At 36.4% G+C, this 21056-nt stretch overlaps 1 protein-coding gene across 1 annotated transcript; it reads left to right on the top strand.

The window, feature by feature from the left end:
• The first annotated feature begins 417 nt into the window (after window positions 1–417).
• Window positions 418–942, top strand: LOC125821703 (uncharacterized). The gene has a single exon (XM_049501089.1). The coding sequence runs from the start codon at window positions 418–420 to the stop codon at window positions 940–942; it is 525 nt and encodes a 174-aa protein (XP_049357046.1).
• The last annotated feature ends 20114 nt before the right edge of the window (window positions 943–21056 follow it).

Genomic DNA, 21056 nt, shown 5'->3' with positions numbered 1-21056 from the left:
AGCAGGATGAGTCTATTTGTATCTGGGTTGCCACTTGTCAAGTAACGATGGCAAGACAATTATGCTGATAGGAGACACAAACATAGCAAGGCTTATGATCCATGTGTAACTGGTTGAAGAGGATAGGCTTATAGATAGAAAAGATTTCCGGAATAAGAAGGCTAAGACAACATGAAATGAGTTCGGGCAGCGAATCGGTCATCTTTCCAACAAAAGCCAAATAGACCTGCTCCATCATCTGCTAGTGCACCTGCACCAAAGAACACTGATGGTAAAACAGAGCGTACAATTTATACCTTCGAAGATATGTTGAGGGAATGTGTCATAGACTTCAAAGGTAAATGGGCTGATCACTTGCCTCTCATAAAGTTTGCATAAAACAATAGTTATCACTCTAGTATCCAGATGGCTCCTTATATGGCTCTTTATGGGAGAAAGTGTAGATCGCCTATTGGTTGGCTTGAAGTTGGTGAAGTTGAGTTGATAGGGCCAAACTTAGTTCATCAAGCCATGGAGAATATGAAGATTATTCAGGAAACGTTAAAAACAACACAGAGTCATCAGAAATCCTATACATATGTTAGGAGAAGAGACTTAGAATTTGAGGTTGATGATTGGTTCTACTTAAATATTTCACCCATGAAGGATGTTATGAGATTTGGTAAGAAAGGGAAACTCAGTCCCTGGTATATTGGTCCTTATAGGATATCCAAGAGGGTTGACAAGGTTGCTTATGAGTTGGATCTACCTTCAGAATTAGCAGCAGTTCATCTGGTGTTCCATGTATCGATGTTAAATAAGTGTTTGGGTGATCCTTCACTCATTGTACCTACTGATAATATTGGTATCAAGGACAACCTATCATATGAGAATGTTACCATTCAGATTCTTGATCGTCACAAGTTGAGAACCAAAGAGGTTTCATCAGCCAAGGTCTTATGAAGTAATCAATATGTCGAGGAAGCTACTTGGGAGGGTGAGGAAGATATGAAGAGGAGACACCCACATCTCTTTCGTTCCGAAGAAATTTCTAACCATGGTACTTACTCTTTGTAAAGTACTTTTTAAGTTGATATACTGAGTTATGTAAATTGCATGTTGGGTGCTTGAGTTGGGGTGGTTAAATGCTTTCCCCCCTTATTCAACTTAGTGCGATCTCATTCGAGGAAAAATGTTCCTAAGGGGGAGATATTGTAACACCTTGAAATTTGGTCTGTTTTCAAGGTTTGGTCAACTTCAAACAACCATATATTTTAGAACATAAAGAGTTAGGTGGCCCATGAGGTATCAAATCAAAGGTCTTTTAAATCTCTTTCCAATGCCACAAAGTTTGCCTCAATATGATGTTTGAGTAAAAAGATATGACTGATTTACTGGAGACGCTCTAACTTGGTAGCAGCTCGGCGATGGCTCCATGTTACGGAGCGAATACGGACCTCACTGTCTGTTGAAAAAATATCCCGACTTCCATATAGTTTTATTTATATTTTAAGGGTATTTTAGTCCTAAAAACCCTCGGCAAGTCATCTAAATTACCCAAAACTCTTAGAAAAACCAATTTTCAAAAATTAAACCCTTTCATTCACTTCTAAATTCTACACTCAAGATATGGCTCCTTATGGGGCTCTTTATGGACGAAAGTGTAGATCGCCTATTGGTTGGTTTGAAGTTGGTGAAGTTGAGTTGATAGAGCCAAACTTGGTTCATCAAGCCATGGAGAAGGTGAAGATTATTCAGGAAAGATTAAAAACAATAGAAAGTCATTAGAAATCCTATACAGATGTTAGGAGAAGAGACTTAGAATTTGAGGTTGATGATTGGTTCTACTTAAATATTTCACCCATGAAGTGTGTTATGAGATTTGGTAAGAGGGGGAAACTCAATCCTTGGTGTATTGGTCCTTTTAGGATATCCATGAGGGTTGACAAGGTAGCTTATGAGTTGGAGCTACCTTCAGAATTATCAACAGTTCATCTGGTGTTCCATGTATCCATGTTAAAAAAGTGTTTGAGCGATCCTTCACTCGTTGTACCTACTAAGAATATTGGTATCAAGGACAACCTATCTTATGAGAAGGTTCTCGTTCAGATTCTTGATCGTCGGGTTCACATGTTGAGAACCAAAGAGATTGCATCAGCCAAGGTTTTATGAAGGAATTAATATGTTGAGGAAGCTACTTGGGAGGCTGAGGAAGCTACTTGGGAGGCTGAGGAAGATATGAAGAGGAGATACCCACATCTTTTTAGTTCTAGAGAAATTTCTAACCATGGTACTTACTCTTTGTAAAGTACTCTTTAAGTTGATATACTGAGTTATGTAAATTGCATGTTTGGTGATTGAGTTTGGGTGGTTAAATGCTTTCCCCCATTATTCAACTTAGTGCGATCTCATTTGAGGACGAATGTTCCTAAGGGGGAGATATTGTAACACCTTGAAATTTGGTCAGTTTTCAAGTTTTGGGTCAACTTCAAACAACCATATCTTTTAGAACATAAAAAGTTAGGTGGCCCATAAGGTATCAAATCGATGGTCTTTGCGATCTCTTTCCAACGCCACCATGTTTGCCTCAATCTAAGTTTTGAGTAAAACAATATGACTGATTTACTGGAGACGCTCTAACTTTGAAGCAGCTCTGTGATGGCTCCGCGTTACGGAGCGAATACATATCTCACTTTCTGCTGGAAAAATATCTTGACTTCCATCTAGTTTTATTTATTTTAAAGGGTATTTTAGTCCTAAAAACCCTTGGCAAGTCATCTAAATTACCCAATACTGTTAGAAAAATTAGTTTTAAAAATTAAACCCTTTCATTCACTTCTAAATTCTACTCTCAAGAGCTTCAAAAACCATTAAGGCTAGGGTTCATCTTCCAAGATTTTTCCTTCAAGTCTCTTCAACAACATTTTTCTTCCAGGTATGTGAGGTTTCTCATAGTGATGCCCTCACGCCAATCATCTGAATCTTTCATTAAATCGTCCATGAAATTGATTATGTAAGTATTATTGAAGAGTTCTTGAGTTTTAACCCCATTCTTTACCAATAGAGGTTTTGAGATCTTGAGGTTAGGGTCTTGCGAATGAGTGGTGTTTGTTGATAAAATCTGAGTGGGATTTCAATTAAATTGCATTGGTTTCTTTTAATTAAAGTGAGTTTGGAAGAGAAAGAAAGTAATCGGCCAACTATTTGAGTTCAGGGCCACATCGCGGAGACGCATGAAATTTCCGTACCTAGCCTATCACCTCCTTTTTGCGATGCCGAGAGGATACAGAGTCTTCTACCTCAAAAGTCTTTTCGTGATCAAAATTTTAATTCCCTCTCCCCGTCGCACTATAGATACATCGGGGTCACCTGACCTTTTCTCTTTCGTCCTTCATTCTGTATGTGTTCTTTCAAACCATACCTATTTTTTATTCTTGATTTTTACTTCTAAAGGCTTCGTTAATCCTTGAGAAAGTCTTCATGTCACATTCACATGTCTTCATTTACATTTTAAATTAAAGTAAGATAAGAGGATATTTCAAAGGTTATATTTCATAAACACTTAAAAGTTTCATATGTCATTTATAAATATGTACCTATGTTAATTATTGGACTTCAAAGATAAGTTCATAAATGCATGTTTTCAAGAATGTAAACACGTCTCATGTTTTGAAAAGTATTTCAAGTAATGTAAGAAGTTCATTCTTTGTAATGGGGGAATTGAGCATAAAGTTTCATCACTTATTTTGGGAGTAGTATCGACCACCGAGTTGGGTTAGAGTCTCTTATGATTCGGAAGTCCCATAAAACTACATAGCTAGTGTAGGATAGGGTAGCATTGATTCTTCATGCGACTCATCATTGCCTCTGAGAAGGCCAATCATATGGATCCATAGTCACGATATTATCATATACCCCGACAAAGTACAGGATGGCCCTTGCAACATGGGCGAAATGTTGTGCATTGCTAGGCTCATGGTAATTCTTGTCGGTTAGAGAAACTCCCCACAAGTAAAGTATATTATTTTCATATTGCTTTCATTGTTTATTATATTGTAACACTAAAATGGTTTTCATATATTTCTTCCAGTCATTTAAGCCCGTAGATTGTTTACTCTAACCTTATCAGTTACCAATATATTCAATGTACTGATGTCATTCGACCTACATCGTTTTATGATATAGAAACAGGTGCTCATGATCATCAACCGGTGATGCATTGAGGTCACTATTCATTCACAGACAGTAGTTGGTGAGGCATCCTTACTTCTGGGAGACCCCAATTTCATTTCAGTTTTAGTAGTAGTTGAGGTATCGTAGGTCTTGTTTCGACACCTATCTTGTATTGTTAGAGGCTTCATAGACACACTAAATTAGATGTGTTCCATTGTTTTCTCAGGATGTTTTATTTAACTTATGATTCATGTTAAGTGTTTTGTAAGACTGTACTTTTAAGACTTTCTTAAATGTCTAAGTGTTCACTTATTTTAACCTTCCGTGTATTATTTAGTGTCATGTAAGTCATGTACCCAGGCCAAGGGTTTTATTGGGGATCAGAGATTGTTCTCTAGTGCCAATTACGTATAGGGTGTAGGTTAGGGTTGTGACAATGTTACTAATAGCTATTCGACAATACAATGCATGTTTAGGAAATCGGTTGAATTGGAATAGATAGATTCGAGTACAAAGGAAAGAAGATTAATTGAATAATAAACTTGTATACACAAGCTGGCTATTGCATTAACCATATTGGTATTAAGTGTAAATGTGTGTATAAAGTTAAACATGAACTCGATTTTACCTCTTTTAGAGTACGAGGGGTCGAATAAATAACTACTAAAGTAATGAATGAAGTCTGGGATACTATGAGTAATAGTATTCTCAAATAAGTAGTGAATTCCTTCCAAATATGATTAGACTCTTATGTCGGGTTCGGAAAACCTTAAGGTTAAACTCTTCATGCTCACATATTGCACAAACTATTTGTTTTATGAATTGTGTGTCTAGTTGATGTTGTATTGGCTTGGGTTTTGTCTACCATGTGCGAAGTAGGAGATGTAATTTTGGGTCGTGGGTCTACTATGTGGACCGACTTGACCCAATCTAAGAAGTTTTTGAGAAGAGATAGGAACTAATTATCTCTTATTTTTTTAAAAAAAGGGGGAACCATTTGGTAAATAAAAAATTTCCCAACCCTTCCTGATAAAATGATTTCTGCCTTGACACTAAAAGATAACGTAAAAAATAATTTAAAAAGAGAACACAAACCAGAAGAGAATAAGAAAACTCAGAAAACTTTTTTGTCTGAAGATAAGCATATAGTTTGTGAATCATACTTTGTTTCCTAGTGATTCAAAGAAGGACTTTGGAGCAATCGTGTTAAAATAGCAAAATTAATGACTTTCGCTGCAAATACAAGGTACAAAACTCGTCAATTTTGCTCTCTCTCTCTATATATATACACATCAACAATAAGGCTAAACATAAATTGATACACTATAAGTGTGAACATACTTGTTGAAACTTCATTTGATGATAAAAATAAAAGTTCAACTATAGTATATATATACTACAAAAGACCAACACACACACACACACAAATTGAACTTACGAGTTTAAGAGAACACAAAAGTTTTAGATGCTTAAACTCTTAACTCCTCCATCGATTTTACAGTCACATAAAAAATATATAGTCAAAGTTGAGAATTGATATAATCATATGTCAAAACAAAACAACCAACAATTTCTTTAAAAATCAAATGAAGAGTATACGATATAATTATAGCTCTCTGATCTGGAGAATTTTTCTAGACGCTCATGGAGCAGATTTCTTTCTTTTGGAAGATGCACACATCTTTGTCGTTCTCTTCCTCTTTTCTTCTATGACCTCGGGGTCATTACTCGCTCTCATTCGTTGGTATCTATAGGGCCTTCTAGGGATGACTGCATTGCTCCCTCTTGATATCACAGGTCCTCTTGCTAGTGCTCGTAAGGATTTATCTTTAAGTCAAATTGTCCTATAATAAATTAAAGTACCAGAATAATTAACAACAACAATAAAATTTTCAAATGTGATAATAAATTAAACATAATTATTTTTAAACATGCAAGACATAATTACCTTGACGATGATGCAAGTTGATGTGATTCTACATGTTGCAAAGTCTTGGTTAAATGACTTGTGACTTCTTGATCAAATTCTTGACTAAACTCGACAAATCCATGGATCAATATCTGTAAAAAGTAAATATAAAATATTTTTATCATTTTGCAAACTATAGTTAATACTCCTTAATTTAAACACTCAAAAGTCAAATGTAGATCCATTTCATTCACTTAATTATCACATAATTATTATGTAAATACTATGCACACATATTTTTCATACAAGACTACGTTAATATTAAGATATCAAGTGATAATATATAAGTAAATGCTTCAACATTCCAACCTCATTGTCAGCAACACTTGTTAATCCCTGAGTTTTTGATGAATCATATGCATCCGAATCGTCAGTTATGATTATAAAATCTAGAAATCATTAAAATAAAAGTTAAAAAAGGATAAATTATCATAAAATTTCAAATAATCATGATATTTCTAATTTAGAATGTAATGACTTGTTCCCGTCGTTATAGAAAAGCATACGGAGAAAATTTTTTGGGCTGGAAAACTTTTTCGTAGTATCTTGAGATTTCCCAACCTGGTCCAGATTTGGACGAAATCCGAGTCATTAAAGTCTAGGGAAATCTTGTAGCAATTGGTGAGCTAATTATGAATTTGATTACACGAGTAGATAGTTAAGTCGTTAAGGAACCCGTACGACTTTATATATTTGAATTCGGGTGAGTAGAACTCCCGAAACTGATCTTAGCCTGAACGGGTATTTTTTTAGGGTCGTTGCTTGAAGGTGTGTTGTGAAATGGGGTCTTGTATTTATTATTTTTGCTTACTGGTTCTGTGCAAGCCGCTGAGGCGAGATTTTTGCCGCCAGGGCGGGCCCGCTGTAGCGGAGTGAGTCCCGCTGTGGAGGGGTAGACACGACTTCAAGTAAGAAATTAATCCCAAAAATGTTTTATGCTACAATTTTCGAACTTGAGAGCTAAGGAACGAACCTAGGGCTTTTCTTAACAGTTTTCCACCATTCTTGATGCTAAAGGTAAGATTTTAACTCCATGAATACGTCTTTCGATCCGTAGAACGTAGTCTAATGGGTAATTATCGATGGGGGGGGGGGGGTTTGATCTGGAATTTATGGTGGAAACATCCCTAATTTGGATATGGGGTTCATGGGTATGATCTAAGGTTGATAGAATTGTTAGTAATTCAGGTAATTAGTGATTGTTTATTGGTTTCCGTGTTATTATGATTGTTTATAGACCAAGAACAAGCGGAACAAATCCGAAAAGGAAAGAACCAAGTTTGTTAGAGGTTTCAAGCTTGTTTCGAGGTACGTGATGGTTGTGATTCTATGATTGTGTGATGTATGTTTGTTCTTGCATAATTATGATATATGTATGTATGCGAATGTTGCATTATTGATCATATTAATTGTAAATGAGGATATATGAATGATGAATGCCATGAATCATGACTTTATTGTATGATTATGAGAATGTACTTTGTGATTGCGATTATGGCTTATTGAATGGATCTGGTGTTGCGTTCCGACACATTAACTTGGATCGGTTGCCACGTTTTATCATAAATATGGGATCGGGTACCACGTTCTGGAATGCTAACTATTTGGGTTTGGATTCCATGAGAGGATCAATAACTTGATAACTGTGATATTTGAGAATTGTGAAACTGTTCGTTGTTCTTAAATGATGATAAAATTGTATATGCTCGATATATGCATGTGATTATATTGTTGTATTGACTTATGTATGTTACACTTAGTGGGATAGCTGCGTGATCCTACCAGTACACTGTGGTTGTGTACTGATACTGCACTTGCTCTTTCTTTGTTGAGTACATGGCATCTTCAGGCGGTTATTGACAGACCTCACTTAGAAGATCAATTATCGTCGTTCAAATTGAAGGGTGAGCCAGTTCTTCTGGGCTGGAATGAGTTTTCCTTTCGTCTATGTCCACATTTTGGACTTAGACTTTTCTAGTTAGTTGTTAGTTCATTAGTTCGGGGTTGTATCCCTTATTGTTTAGACTTGTTGAACTTTAGATGTTTTGGAACATTGACTTTCAGGTTCTAGGCGTATTTTTCCGCATTGTTTAGCTGATAGATCATTTGAAAGTTTATGGGAACTTCAGTTTTTAGCTATTTAACTTGCTTCTGTAACTTAAATGCCTTAGTATATTGGTTGAGTTGTTAGTTTGGGTTGTAGTAATGGTTCTCCCACCGGAGGGTTAGTGTGGGTGCCAATCACGATGGTCTGGGTTGTGACAAAATTTGTATTAGAGCCTAGGTTCATTGATCTCGATATACCAAAACAAGTCTAGTAGAGTCTTTCGGAATGGTACGGGGCACCTTTACTTTTCTTTGAGAGGCTATAGGACTTTAGGAAATATCTCTATTTTCTCTTGTCTCCTTTCATGATATAACTTGATTCCAATTGGTATCTGGCTATTCAAATTGTTATCTAACTTCCTTCACTCTTCTGTCCGCAGATGGTTAACATTAGATTCAATGGCGTCAGGCCCGTAGCTCCCGTCAATGCTTCAACTGAGAAATCTACAGCTAGCGTTCGCGATCGATGTGAGGGTAGAAGAAGAGCTAGGGGTAGAGGCCGAGGAAAAGTGGCGTCTACTAGAGATAGGGTACCGATCGAAATTGCTCCCCAAAATGAGGCCCCTCCCGTACATCATGAAGAGATAGAAAATGATATTTAGGTTGAAACTGTTGAGGATATTAGACAATAGGAAGAGGTGCAGGCTGAAACTGCAGGTATTCCTCCTTTGGACCAAGTTAGCTCAACAGATCATGTCATTCTTGAAAAGGTTGGTTGGTCCTGGAATGCTTCCCTCTGTACAAGCAACTCAAGCTCCTAATAATCACCCTGCTGCTGTCACTGCTCCCAAGGTAGTGGAACTGGAGGTAATGATGCTTTCTTTCATCCTTTGTTGGGTTCTATTATGACTGGTAATGAGCATGAAATATTGAATAAGTTTTTTCTGAGAGTAAGGATGCTTATGATTTTATCTTAGACTGCTATGAGAGGCTTCATAAGTTGGGAATTGTCCATCAACATGGGGTTGAGTTCGTGACTTTTCAAGTTCAAGCTGAGGCTAAGCAGTGGTGGAAAACTTATGTGGAGTGTAGATCTTCAACCTTACCCCCACTCTCTTGGACCCAATTTCATGCTCTGTTTTTTTTATAGAAATATATGCCTAGGACTTTGAGAGATCGCAAGAAGGATGAGTTCATGGCTTTGGAGCAAGGTGGTATTTTTGTGGCTGCTTATGAGGCCAAGTTCCATACTTTCTCTAGATATGCTACTCAATTGGTGACTATTGAGGATAAGAAGATCTATTTATTTATTAGGGGACTAAACTCTGAGTTGCAGGTATTGTTTGTTCATATGACCTATGCAGGGAGGAGCTTTAATGAGGTAACTTACTTTGTTAAGAAAGTGGAGGGGGTGAGGCGAGACGATCAGGCTAAGACATTGACTAAAAGGGCCAAAAACTTGGGTAACTTTCAGGGTTCTTACTCTAGGGGTCCGAAAGGCCAACGCTTGCTGCAAAGCTAATTCAGTCTGCTATGCCCGCCTTTACATGTAATTACTCGAGAACTCCACCTCATAATTTAATTCAGGATAGTCAGTAAGTCACGCCTTCAGTGGGTAACAGACCCTCTTTTGATCGTACATATTACAACTGTGGAAAATCTGGGTATATGAGGAGAGATTGTCCCCACTTGTGCATTATGAATTCCGCACAACAACAGACTAGAGCAGTGGTACCCACGTGAAATGGTAATAATGGTCGAGGGCATCCCCAAGGTGGGCGATGAGGTAATCATCGAGGCCGTAGGGGTATAGGAAATGGTAACGTAGGCAGAGGTGCAACGGAACCAGGCAGTGAAGTAGCTCGTCAAAATGATAGGGCTCAATGATATGCCTTTCCGGGAAAGAGTGAGACAGAGGCGTCTGATGCAGTGATCATATGTACTATTCTTGTCTATGACTGGATGTCTAATTTGTTATTTGATCTGGGTTCCACTTATTCTTATGTATCTGTATAATTTGCCTCAAGAATTTGCTATGATTTGTGATATACTGTATGCCTCCATCCATGTTTCTACCCCAATTGGAAAGTCTGTCATAGTCACCCATGTCTATCGTGCTTGTCCTATTTTGTTTAAGGGTTTTTAGACTTGGGCTGATTTGGTGATTTTGGATATGAATGATTTTGATATAATCTTAGGCATGACTTGGTGGTCCCCCTATTATGTTGTGCTTAATTGTAATACTAAGTCTGTAACTCTAGAAATTTCGAGAAGGGAAAAGTTAGGGTGGGAAGGGGTGTACAAGCCTAAGCAAGCTAAATTAATATCCTTTATTCGGGCTAGCAAACTAGTAGAGTAGGGTTGTTTGGCTTATTTGGCTTATATTCGAGATGTTGAGGTTGAGTCTCCATCTATTGAGTCTATCATGGAGTCACAATTTAGAGAAGTGTTTCCTAATGATTTGCCTGGTATACCTCCGGATAGGGATATAGACTTCTGCATTGATTTAGAACCTGGTACTCGTCCCATTTCTATCCCTCCATATCGCATGGCTCCGGCAGAATTAAGAGAGATTAAGGCTCAAATCCAAGAACTTCTTGATAAAGGATTCATTCGCCCTAGTGCTTCCCCATAGGGTGCTCCAGTGTTGTTTGTTAAGAAAAAGGATGGTAGTATGAGAATGTGTATAGATTACCGACAATTGAATAGGATCACTATTCGAAACAAGTACCCTTTGCCTCAAATAAATGATCTTTTTGACCAATTGTAAGGTTCATCAGTTTTCTCCAAGATTGGTCTAAGGTCTGGCTACCATCAGTTTAAAATTAGGCCTCAGGATGTGCCTAAGACGGCGTATAGAACCCGCTATGGGCACTATGAGTTCCTAGTTATGTCTTTTGGTTTGACTAATGCTCCTACAACTTTCATGATTTTGATGAATGGGGTGTTCAAGCCATTTCTTGACTCGTTTGTTATAGTCTTTATTGATGAAATTTCAGTCTATTCCAATAGTGAGGAAGAGCATGCCGACCATCTTCGTATTGTTCTGGGTGTTCTTGGGAAATAAAGGTTGTATGCTAAATTTTTCAAGTGTGAATTTTGGTTGATTTCTGTTGCATTTTTGGGACATGTAGTTTCAATAGATGGGGTAATGGTAGATCCTCAAAAGATTGAGGCGGTTAAGAATTAGGTTCGGCCTAGCTCGGTGATGGAAGTTAGGAGTTTTGTGGGGCTTGCCAGTTATTATCGTCGATTTGTGAATAACTTTGCTTCTATTGCCACTCTCTTGACTAATTTGACCAAAAAGGAGATACCATTTGAATGGACTAAAAAATGTGAGGAAAACTTTCAAAAGCTCAAGACTCTCTTGACCACCGCTCCTATTCTAGCATTACCGACTAAATGTAAATATTTTATTGTTTATTGTGATGCTTCACATTCTGGTTTGGATGTTGTGTTGATGCAGTATACGAATGTTATAGCTTATGCATCGCTTCAATTGAAGGTGCATGAAATGAATTACCTAACACATGATTTGGAGTTGGCAATGGTAGTGTTTGCTCTTAAGATCTGGAGGCATTACCTCTATGGTGTTAAGTGTGAAGTGTTCACTGATCATCGTAGTTTGCAGCATGTGTCACTCAAAAGGATATGAATTTGAGAAAGAAAATGTGGATGGAGTTACTTAAAGATTATGATGTCACCATTCAATACCATCCGGGTAAGGAAAATGTAGTGGTAGACGCTTTGAGTCGAAAAACGTGAGTATGGGTAGTTTAGCTTGCTTAAGTGTAACCAAGTGACCTTTGGCTAAGGAAATTCAGACCTTAGAGTCTAAGTTCATGCATTTGGCATCTAAGAAAGAGGTGGGGTGTTAGCTAGCATTGAAGTGAGGGCCACATTCATTGAGGAGATCAATGTCAAACAATTTGAGGATGGAAATTTGAATGAACTTAAGAAGAAGACTGCGATTGGTAAGGCACAAGAGACCATTCTTGATGCGGAAGGTGTGCTCAGTTTTAAAGGCAGAATATATGTTCCTCGAGTTGATGACTTGATTAATAAATTATTGACAGAATCCCATGGCACACGATATTCTATTCATCCGGGGGTGACCAAGTTGTACTGAGATTTGAAGAGAATTTATTGGTGGCCGAGCATGAAGAAGGACATAGCATAGTTTGTGGCGAAATGTCAAAATTGCCAACAAGTGAAAAATGAACATCAAAGGCCTGTAGGTTTGCTTCAGAGAATGCCAATTCCGGAATGGAAGTGGGAGAGAATAGCCATGGATTTTGTGGTTGGTCTTCCCAAGACCTTGGGAAAATTTGATTCTATTTGGGTAGTGGTTGATAGATTGACTAAATCAACCCATTTTATTCCGGTAAGAATAGATTATAATGCTGAATAATTTGCTAAAGTTTATGTGAAAGAGATAGTGAGGTTGCATGGGGTGCCCCGTTCTATCATCTCATACCGGGGTACCCAATTCACATCCAAGTTTTGGAGGAAGTTACATGATGAATTGGGCACACAACTTACTTTTAGTACATCCTTCCATCCACAAATAGGCAGGTAATCAGAGAGGACTATTCAAGTGTTAGAAGACATGTTGATGGATTGCGTGATTGATTTTGGAGGGCATTATGATAAATTCATACCTTTGTGTGAGTTCTCCTATAATAATAGTTATCACTCCAGCATTGATATGGCACCATTTAAGTCACTTTATGGAAGGGGATGTAGATCACCCATATGATGGTTTGAAGTTGGAGATGTGAAACCTTTGGGGGTTGATTTAGTGCAGGATGCTCAAGTTAAGGCGATGAGTATTCAAGCTAAGCTCTTAGCCGCCCAAAGTAGACAAAAGAAGTATGCAGACCATAAGGTAAGATATATGACATTTCAGACTGGTGAGAATGTTCTTCCTAAAGATTGGCCTATAGATTGACTTTACCTCCTAACCTATCGGGAGCTCACCCGATATTCCATGTGTCCATGTTGAAGAGATATCATGGTGACGGATATTACATTATTAAGTGGGACTCAATTATGTTAGACAAGGACTTACAATATGAGGAGGATCTGGTTGCAATTCTTGATCGTGATGTGCGTAAGCTGAGAATCAAGGAGATCAAGTCCGTGCAAGTTCAATGGAAGCATCATCCAGTTGTGGAAGCTACTTGGAAAACTAAGAGGGACATGCGAGAAAAGTATCCCCAATTGTTCATCGATTTAGGAACAACTCCATTCTTTCTTTAGTGTGTTGTTCTAAGTTTGGTCATTCGGGGATAAGTGATGGGTAAATTGGTATCTATTGTAACGACCTCTTCCCGTCGTTATAGAAAAGCCAAGAGGGAAAATTTTTGGGCCGGAAAACTTTTTCGTAGTATCTTGAGATTTCCCAACCTAGTCCAGATTTGGACGAAATCATAGTAATTAAAGTCTAGGGAAATTTGGTAGCAATTGTGTGAGCTAATTATGAATTCAATCACATGAGTAGATAGGTAAGTCATTAAGAAACCTGTACGACTTTACGGAATTGAATTCTGGTGAGTAGAACTCTCGAAACTAATCTTAGCCTGAACGGGTGTTTTTCAAATGTCGTTGGTTGAAGGTGTGTTGTGAAATGGGGTCTTAGATTTATTATTTTTGCTCACTGGTTCATGCAAGCCGCTGAGGCGGGATTTCTGCCGCTAGGGCGGGGCTACTGTAGTGGGGTGAGTCCCGCTGTGGCGGGGCAGACACGACTTAAAGTCGAAAATAAACCCCAACATCATTTTATTCTGCAATTTTCAAACTTGAGAGCTAAGGAACGATCCTAGGGCTTTTCTTAACAATTTTCCACCATTCTTGAGGCTAATTGTAAGATTTTAACTCCCCGAATCCGTCTTTCGATCCGTACAACGTAATCTAATGGGTAATTATCAATGGGGGAGGGTTTTGATCTGGAATTTATGGCGGAAACAACCCTAATTTGGATATGGGGATCATGAGTATGATCTAGGGTTGATAGAATTGTTAGTAATTTGGGTAATTAGTGATTGTTTATTGATTTCCATGTTATTATGATTGTTTGTAGACCAAGAACAAACGGAACGAATCCGGAAAGGGAAAAACCAAGTTTCTTAGGGGTTTCAAGCTTGTTTCGAGGTAGGCGATGATTGTGATTCTATGATCGTGTGATGTATGTTTGTTCTTGCTTCATTATGATACACGTATGTATGCGAATGTTGAATTATTGATCACATTAATTGTAAATGAGGATATATGAATGATGAATGCCATGAATCATGACTTGATTATATGATTATGAGAATGTACTTTGTGATTGTGATTGTGGCTTGTTGAATGGATCGGGTGTTGCGTTCCGACACACTAACTTGGATTGGTTGCCACGTTCCGACATAAATATGGGATCGTTTTCCACGTTTCGGCATAATCATTGGATCGGGTACAACGTTTTGGTATACTAACTTTTTGGGTTTGGGTTCCATGAGAGGACTAATGACTTGATAGAACTATGATATTTGAGGATTTTGAAACTGTTTGTTGTTCTTAAATGATGATAATATTGTATATGCTCGATATATGCATGTGGTTATATTGTTGTATCGACTTATGTATGTTACACTTAGTGGGATAGCCGCGTGATCCTACCAGTACACTGTGGTTGTGTACCGATACTGCACTTGCTCTTTCTTTGTTGAGTACAGGGCATCTTTAGGCGGCTATTGACAGACCTCGCTTAGAAGACTAGTGATCGTTATTCGAATTCCAGGGTGAGCCAGTTCTTCTGGGCTGGAATGAGTTTTCCTTTCGTCTATGTCCACATTTTGGACTTAGACTTTTCTAGTTAGTTGTTAGTTCATTAGTTCGAGATTGTATCCCTTCTTGTTTAGACTTGTTAAACTTTAGATGTTTTGGTACATTGATTTTCAGGTTCTAGGCGTATTTTTCTTCATTGTTTAGCTGATAGATCATTTGGAAGTTTGTGGGAACTTCAGTTTTTAGCTATTTAACTTGCTTCCGTAACTTAAATGCATTAGTATTTTAGTTGAGTTGTTAGTTTGAGTTGTAGTAATGGTTCTCCCACCGGAGGGTTAGTGTGGGTGCCAATCACGATGATCTGGGTCGTGACATAGAAATACATAAAATTCTTTAATTAAATGATTTTAGAATATACAATGGTAATCTTGTTGTTTATGCTCTTTACAACTGTTGTTTATGATAAATAAATGAAGATCCATTGAAAAACCTAACAAATTAGCAATTGCACAAATTAATTGATTGTTTTTTTTGTTTGGCCTATATTATTCACAATATATGATTGTTTGTTAAGAACTTGTATAAAATGGTAAAACTTAACTAGTTTCGAGAAGGGAAAAAACATAAGAAGAATTGACCATAGTAGATCGTGAAATACTACAAATTAGAATATATTTTAATCAATTTTAGATCAAATTCATCGCCATTGTACATGCATCTAATTTTTTAGTACAAAAAATGGGGGGGGGGGAGGGGTAAACATTGATCAAACCACATTTTTTAAAAAACAACACAATGACGGTTGTGTATAGTCTACTATAGCCTATGCCGGCATCAAGATGAACAAAAAACTTTAATAATAAAACTGCATATATGTAAATGAAAGAAAAATATATAAGGAGCTCCTTTTATTTTTTATTTTTTTTATTTTAGTTCTTGATGAATATATGATTGTCATTGAGGATTACTTATGTTTAAAATATTATTGTGGAATGTCACACATAAATATTGTTGTGTTGATCTTTATATGAAGTACATTAATTTCATTTAATCCCTTTAATATTTTAGGTCTGAAAATCAATAATCATTTTAATTTATTGCAAATATTAAATGTGTGTAAGTTGTTGCTCGTAATAAAATGCTTGATCATACATATTCAATGATAAAATAAAAGAATTGAATAAGTATATATATATATATATATATTATTTTTCTTCTTATGAACATATATAAGTTGTCTCAATTACTATTAGTATGAATTGTAAAATATATACTTTTTGAATAATTTAAAACTTCTTGCTAATGTTATATTCTTTTTAAGTACTAGTCAATTTTGTGCAACACATTTATTTTGTGTTCACATATTATTTTTTGAAAAATGTTTATTTTGTTTCCACATTATTCTTAAAAATAATCAAGTTATTTTAAAAATCATATATTAATGATTACTTTAAAAATAAAAAGAATAACTTTGAATGTTACATAGCTATAGGTGATATGAAATTTATATTTTTGTAAAACCATCTGATTTGCTAATTCTAAAAAGTATTATTTTTCTTATCTCAAAATATTAACATAGTTAAACAAAATTTTCTTATTTCTATACAATAACTTTTGAATTTAAGATCCAAGGGTTCCTTATTATTCAAAAGGTGAAGAGGGTATAATTTTTAAAATTCAAAGAATTGAATTACATGATTTGATTAAAGTTTACTAATCTCTATATAACAACTTTTGGTTGACAATTTAAGAACTGAAGATTCATTCTCATCTAAAATGGGAAGAAGACTATTATCATCACCCATCAAGACATCATAAACCCTTGGAACTGCAATCTCACATAGTTGACCAAATTTTTCTAGACATATATATATATATTTTAAAAGAAAGTTAAATAATTTTCAAGATTTTATAATAAATAAACTAGAATACAATACCACATAATGAAACCATAACATTAGTTCCATAACTTATAAGAATTTTATAATATAAAAAATGTAGCCTACAATAATTTTAAAAGCCAGTGTTGATGAATTTACCTTGAACATTGTTGCTTGTACCCATGGATAAACTCATTTGCCAAATGAATTTTGCCGGCCTGATAAAAATCATGAAAAAAAAAATTAATTTTGATGATTTTAATATGAAAGATCTTTATAAACAGATGTGTGTACATAAATAAATTATTATATTTCTGCAATTCATAAAAAAAGAGGAGGATGTTTAAATGAAAACACTCATACCTTTCACAAGAAAGTCTGAAATTGAAAAAAGTGAAATGAGTTACATCTTTCACAAATTTTATAATGAATATTTGTGTCTAATTGGGATTACCATAATTTCCATCACATTTCACTTATAGTTTTAATTAATAATAAAATACTATAAAATACATAGTTATTAATCAATGTCTTAAATTAAATATATGACGATCTAATCTAAACATTAATTCTAACAAACCAAAAGGACTGCATAATAAATATTGTAAATTGATTATAATCTTTCTTGTTATTGTGTTATGGTATGAACACACAATAGAACATTTGGATATCTATGGGATAAAAAATATATCAAATTCTTATAATTAAAGTTTATCAGAAAATATAAAATTTGACCAAATTTCTATAAAAATAGTATATATCTAAAATTTATATTTTATTTGTGATGCCATAATTCATGGAATTTTTTTTAAATACTTTATTTTCACCATAAGCGCTTACAACTCCACCCCACCCCCAAAGCACCACAAACAAAGATTTGAAAATGTTTGGGCTCTTAGTTTTGATTCACTTCATATATGGTTGATGTCACAATCCGATCCTACACCCTGGGCGTGGCCGGCACTCAAGAACCATTGATGGTCCCCAAGAAAACCTTCATCCTGGCAGACTACAAGCGGAAGACTAATTCGAGCAATAATATGCTTAAAATTGAATTAAATTCTTTAAAACTCAAATACTAAACTTCATAAATTCTGGAAAGTACTCAATAATAATATTTATAGTTTCTAAAATGGCTCAAAAGAAAGTAAATACATAAAGACTCCTAAACTATAACTATCTATTAAACCTCTGCTATTAAATAAAGATATCGGGACAAGACCCACGACATCTCAAAACTATTAAACTGAAAGTAAATGCGAGGTCCTCCAGAATACAATGAGGCTCACCCAAAAGCTAACTGAAGTGTAGAGTGATCTCAAACTCCTCATAAACCATGTATGACAACATGGGTAAAGGGTATTACTTTGTAGATGATTCCTTATTTCTTTTTAGCATTGATTAGTGGATCCACTTAGTTGAAGATGTCTTATACCCCGGCAAGGTATATGACACTTCTGTCAGTGTGGGCTAGACTTTGTATCATCACATAGCTCATAGTAATGGATGCCGGTTAGAAAATCTCCAAAATAAGAGTAAAAGAGTTTATTATTGGATTTTTAAAAATATCTGAGTTGTTATCTACTGTTTAAAAGCTTTCTTTATAATGCATCTTTGAGTATCTTTGAGTACCTTTGAGCATCCTTGAGTATCTTTGAGTTGAGTTGAGTTGAGTTGAGATGAGGTGAGTATGTTCTTCCTTATTATCAAATTCAAGCTTATGTCTGTGTTTTAGAGTTCCCTGTGCATGCTCGTACATTCCATGTACTGACGCCATTTGGCCTGCATCTTTTATGATGTAGACATAAGAGTTCAGGGCCATCAATAGGCGCACTGTTGATACCACGTGCAGTTCTAGAGTTGCTTTGGTGAGCATTCTTTCTTCCGGAGGATTCCAATTTACTTTTTAGTTTTGTTAGGATGTCGTGGATTTTGTCCCAACGTCCATCATTATCAATAGAGACTTCATAGATAGTAGTGTTTTGAGAAGTCTTTTCCATTTTTTTCATTAAATGTTTCAAAGACTTGAGTGGCCTATTTCTGGCCAGTTGAATATTCTTATATATTCTGCGTTATTTATTTGAGACAATTGAGTTAAATCTTTGCAATTGTGTTCATATATTGTTGAGTAAGTCTTCCGCTGAACCAGACCTAGGGTTTGCTTAGGGCCAACAATATTTCTCGAGTGCCAGTTACGTTCAGGGTGTAGGCTCAGGGAGTGTAAAAATTGGTATTAGAGCACAGAGTTGAAGAGTCCTAGGGTGTGAAGCGCGCCACATCTATAATTAAGAGGTTACGACATTTAGGAAATATCTCATTTCGTTCATACTCTTTTCGTGCGATAGAGTTGAACTCAATAAAATTTTCCTTCTAATTCGTGCTTGCGCGTTTTTTTCAAATCATGCCTCCACAAAGAGTTGTTCGAGGTTTTCCTGCTAGAAGGGATGTTAATCCCTAGGATCAAGGGGTCCCCAATGCATCAGAAGTGAAACCCCAAGGAGAGGTCAGTAATGCTGAGTTCTGGGATGATATCTGGATGTTGAGTCAAGTTGTTACCAACCAAGCTGGGCAACGGAGAGGGGTTCGACAAAATATGGTTCATATATCTAGAATCCATGAGTTCTTAAGGATGAATCCTCTAGACTTTACCGGTTCAAGTGTCACTGGGTTCCAAAAAAAGTTTCTGTTAGAGTTGTAGAAAGTGTTTTAGGTGATGCATGTTGCAGATGATGAGCGTGTGGAACTAGCTGCATACCAACTGAAGGGTGTTAATAGAGTCTTGTATGACCAATGGTAGAAGAGTAGAGCTGAGGGTGCACCAATTGTGAGCTGGGTTGTGTTCGAAGAGGCCTTCTTGGGGAATTTCTTTCCTCGTGTGCTGAGGGAGGCAAAGGTAAAATAATTGCTTAAATTAAAGTAGGAATCCATGAGTATAGCCTCAAGTTCGCTCAACTATCCCTCTATGCTCCGGAGATGGTTGTTGACATGAGAAGCAGGATGAGTCTATTTGTATCTGGGTTGTCGCTTGTCAAGTAACGAGGGCAAGTCAACTATGCTGATATGAGACACAAACATAGCAAGGATTATGATCCATGTGTGACAAGTTGAGGAGGATAAGCTGAGAGATAGAGAAGAGTTCAAGAACAAGAATGCTAAGACAACAAGAAATGAGTTTGGACAGCAGAAGTGCAATGCGAACCGGTCATATTTTCAACAAAAGCCAAATGGACCTGCTCTATCATATACTAGTGCATCTGCACCAAGGAACACTGATGGTAAAACAAAGCGCACAATTCATACCTTCGAAGATATGTTGAGTGAATGTGTTATAGACTTCAAAGGTAAATGGGCCGATCACTTGCCTCTCATAGAGTTCACATATAACAATAGTCATCACTCTAGTATCTAGATGGCTCCTTATGAGACTATTTATGGGAGAAAGTGTAGATCGCCTATTGGTTGGTTTGAAGTTGGTGAAATTGAGTTGATAGGGCCAAACTTGGTTCATCAAGCCATGGAGAAGGTAAAGATTATTCAGGAAAGGCTAAAAACAACATAGAGTCATCAAAAATTCTATACAGATGTTAGGAGAAGAGACTTAGAATTTGAGTTTGATGCTTGGTTCTACTTAAATATTTCACCCATGAAGGGTGTTTTGAGATTTGGTAAGAAGGGGAAACTCAGTCCCTGGTATATTGGTCCGTATAGGATATCCAAGAGGGTTGACAAGGTAGCTTATGAGTTGGAGCTATCTTTAAAATTAGCAGCAGTTCATCTGGTGTTCCATGTATCCATGTTGAAGAAGTGTTTGAGCGATCCTTCACTCATTGTACCTACTGAGAATATTGGTATCAAGGACAGTCTATCTTATGAGAAGGTTACCATTCAGATTCTTGATCGTCAGGTTCACAAGTTGAGAACCGAAGAGGTTGTATCAGCCAAGGTCTTATGGAGAAATCAATATGTTAAGGAAGCTACTTGGGAGGCTGAGGAAGATATGAAGATGAGACACCAACATCTCTTTCGTTCCGGAGAAATTTCTAACCATGGTACTTACTCTTTTAAAGTACACTTTAAGTTGATATACTGAGTTATGTAAATTGCATGCTGGGTGCTTGAGTTGGGGTGGGTAAATGCTCTCCCCTCTTATTCAACTTAGTGCGATATCATTCGAGGACGAATGTTCCTAAGGGGAAGATATTGTAACACCTTGAAATTTGGTCATTTTTCAAGTTTTGAGT

This window comes from Solanum verrucosum, unplaced genomic scaffold (genome assembly GCF_900185275.1).
Source record: "Solanum verrucosum unplaced genomic scaffold, falcon-dt-bn FXZP01000213.1, whole genome shotgun sequence".
Lineage (NCBI taxonomy): Eukaryota > Viridiplantae > Streptophyta > Magnoliopsida > Solanales > Solanaceae > Solanum > Solanum verrucosum.
This window is presented reverse-complemented; position numbering and strand designations above follow the sequence as displayed.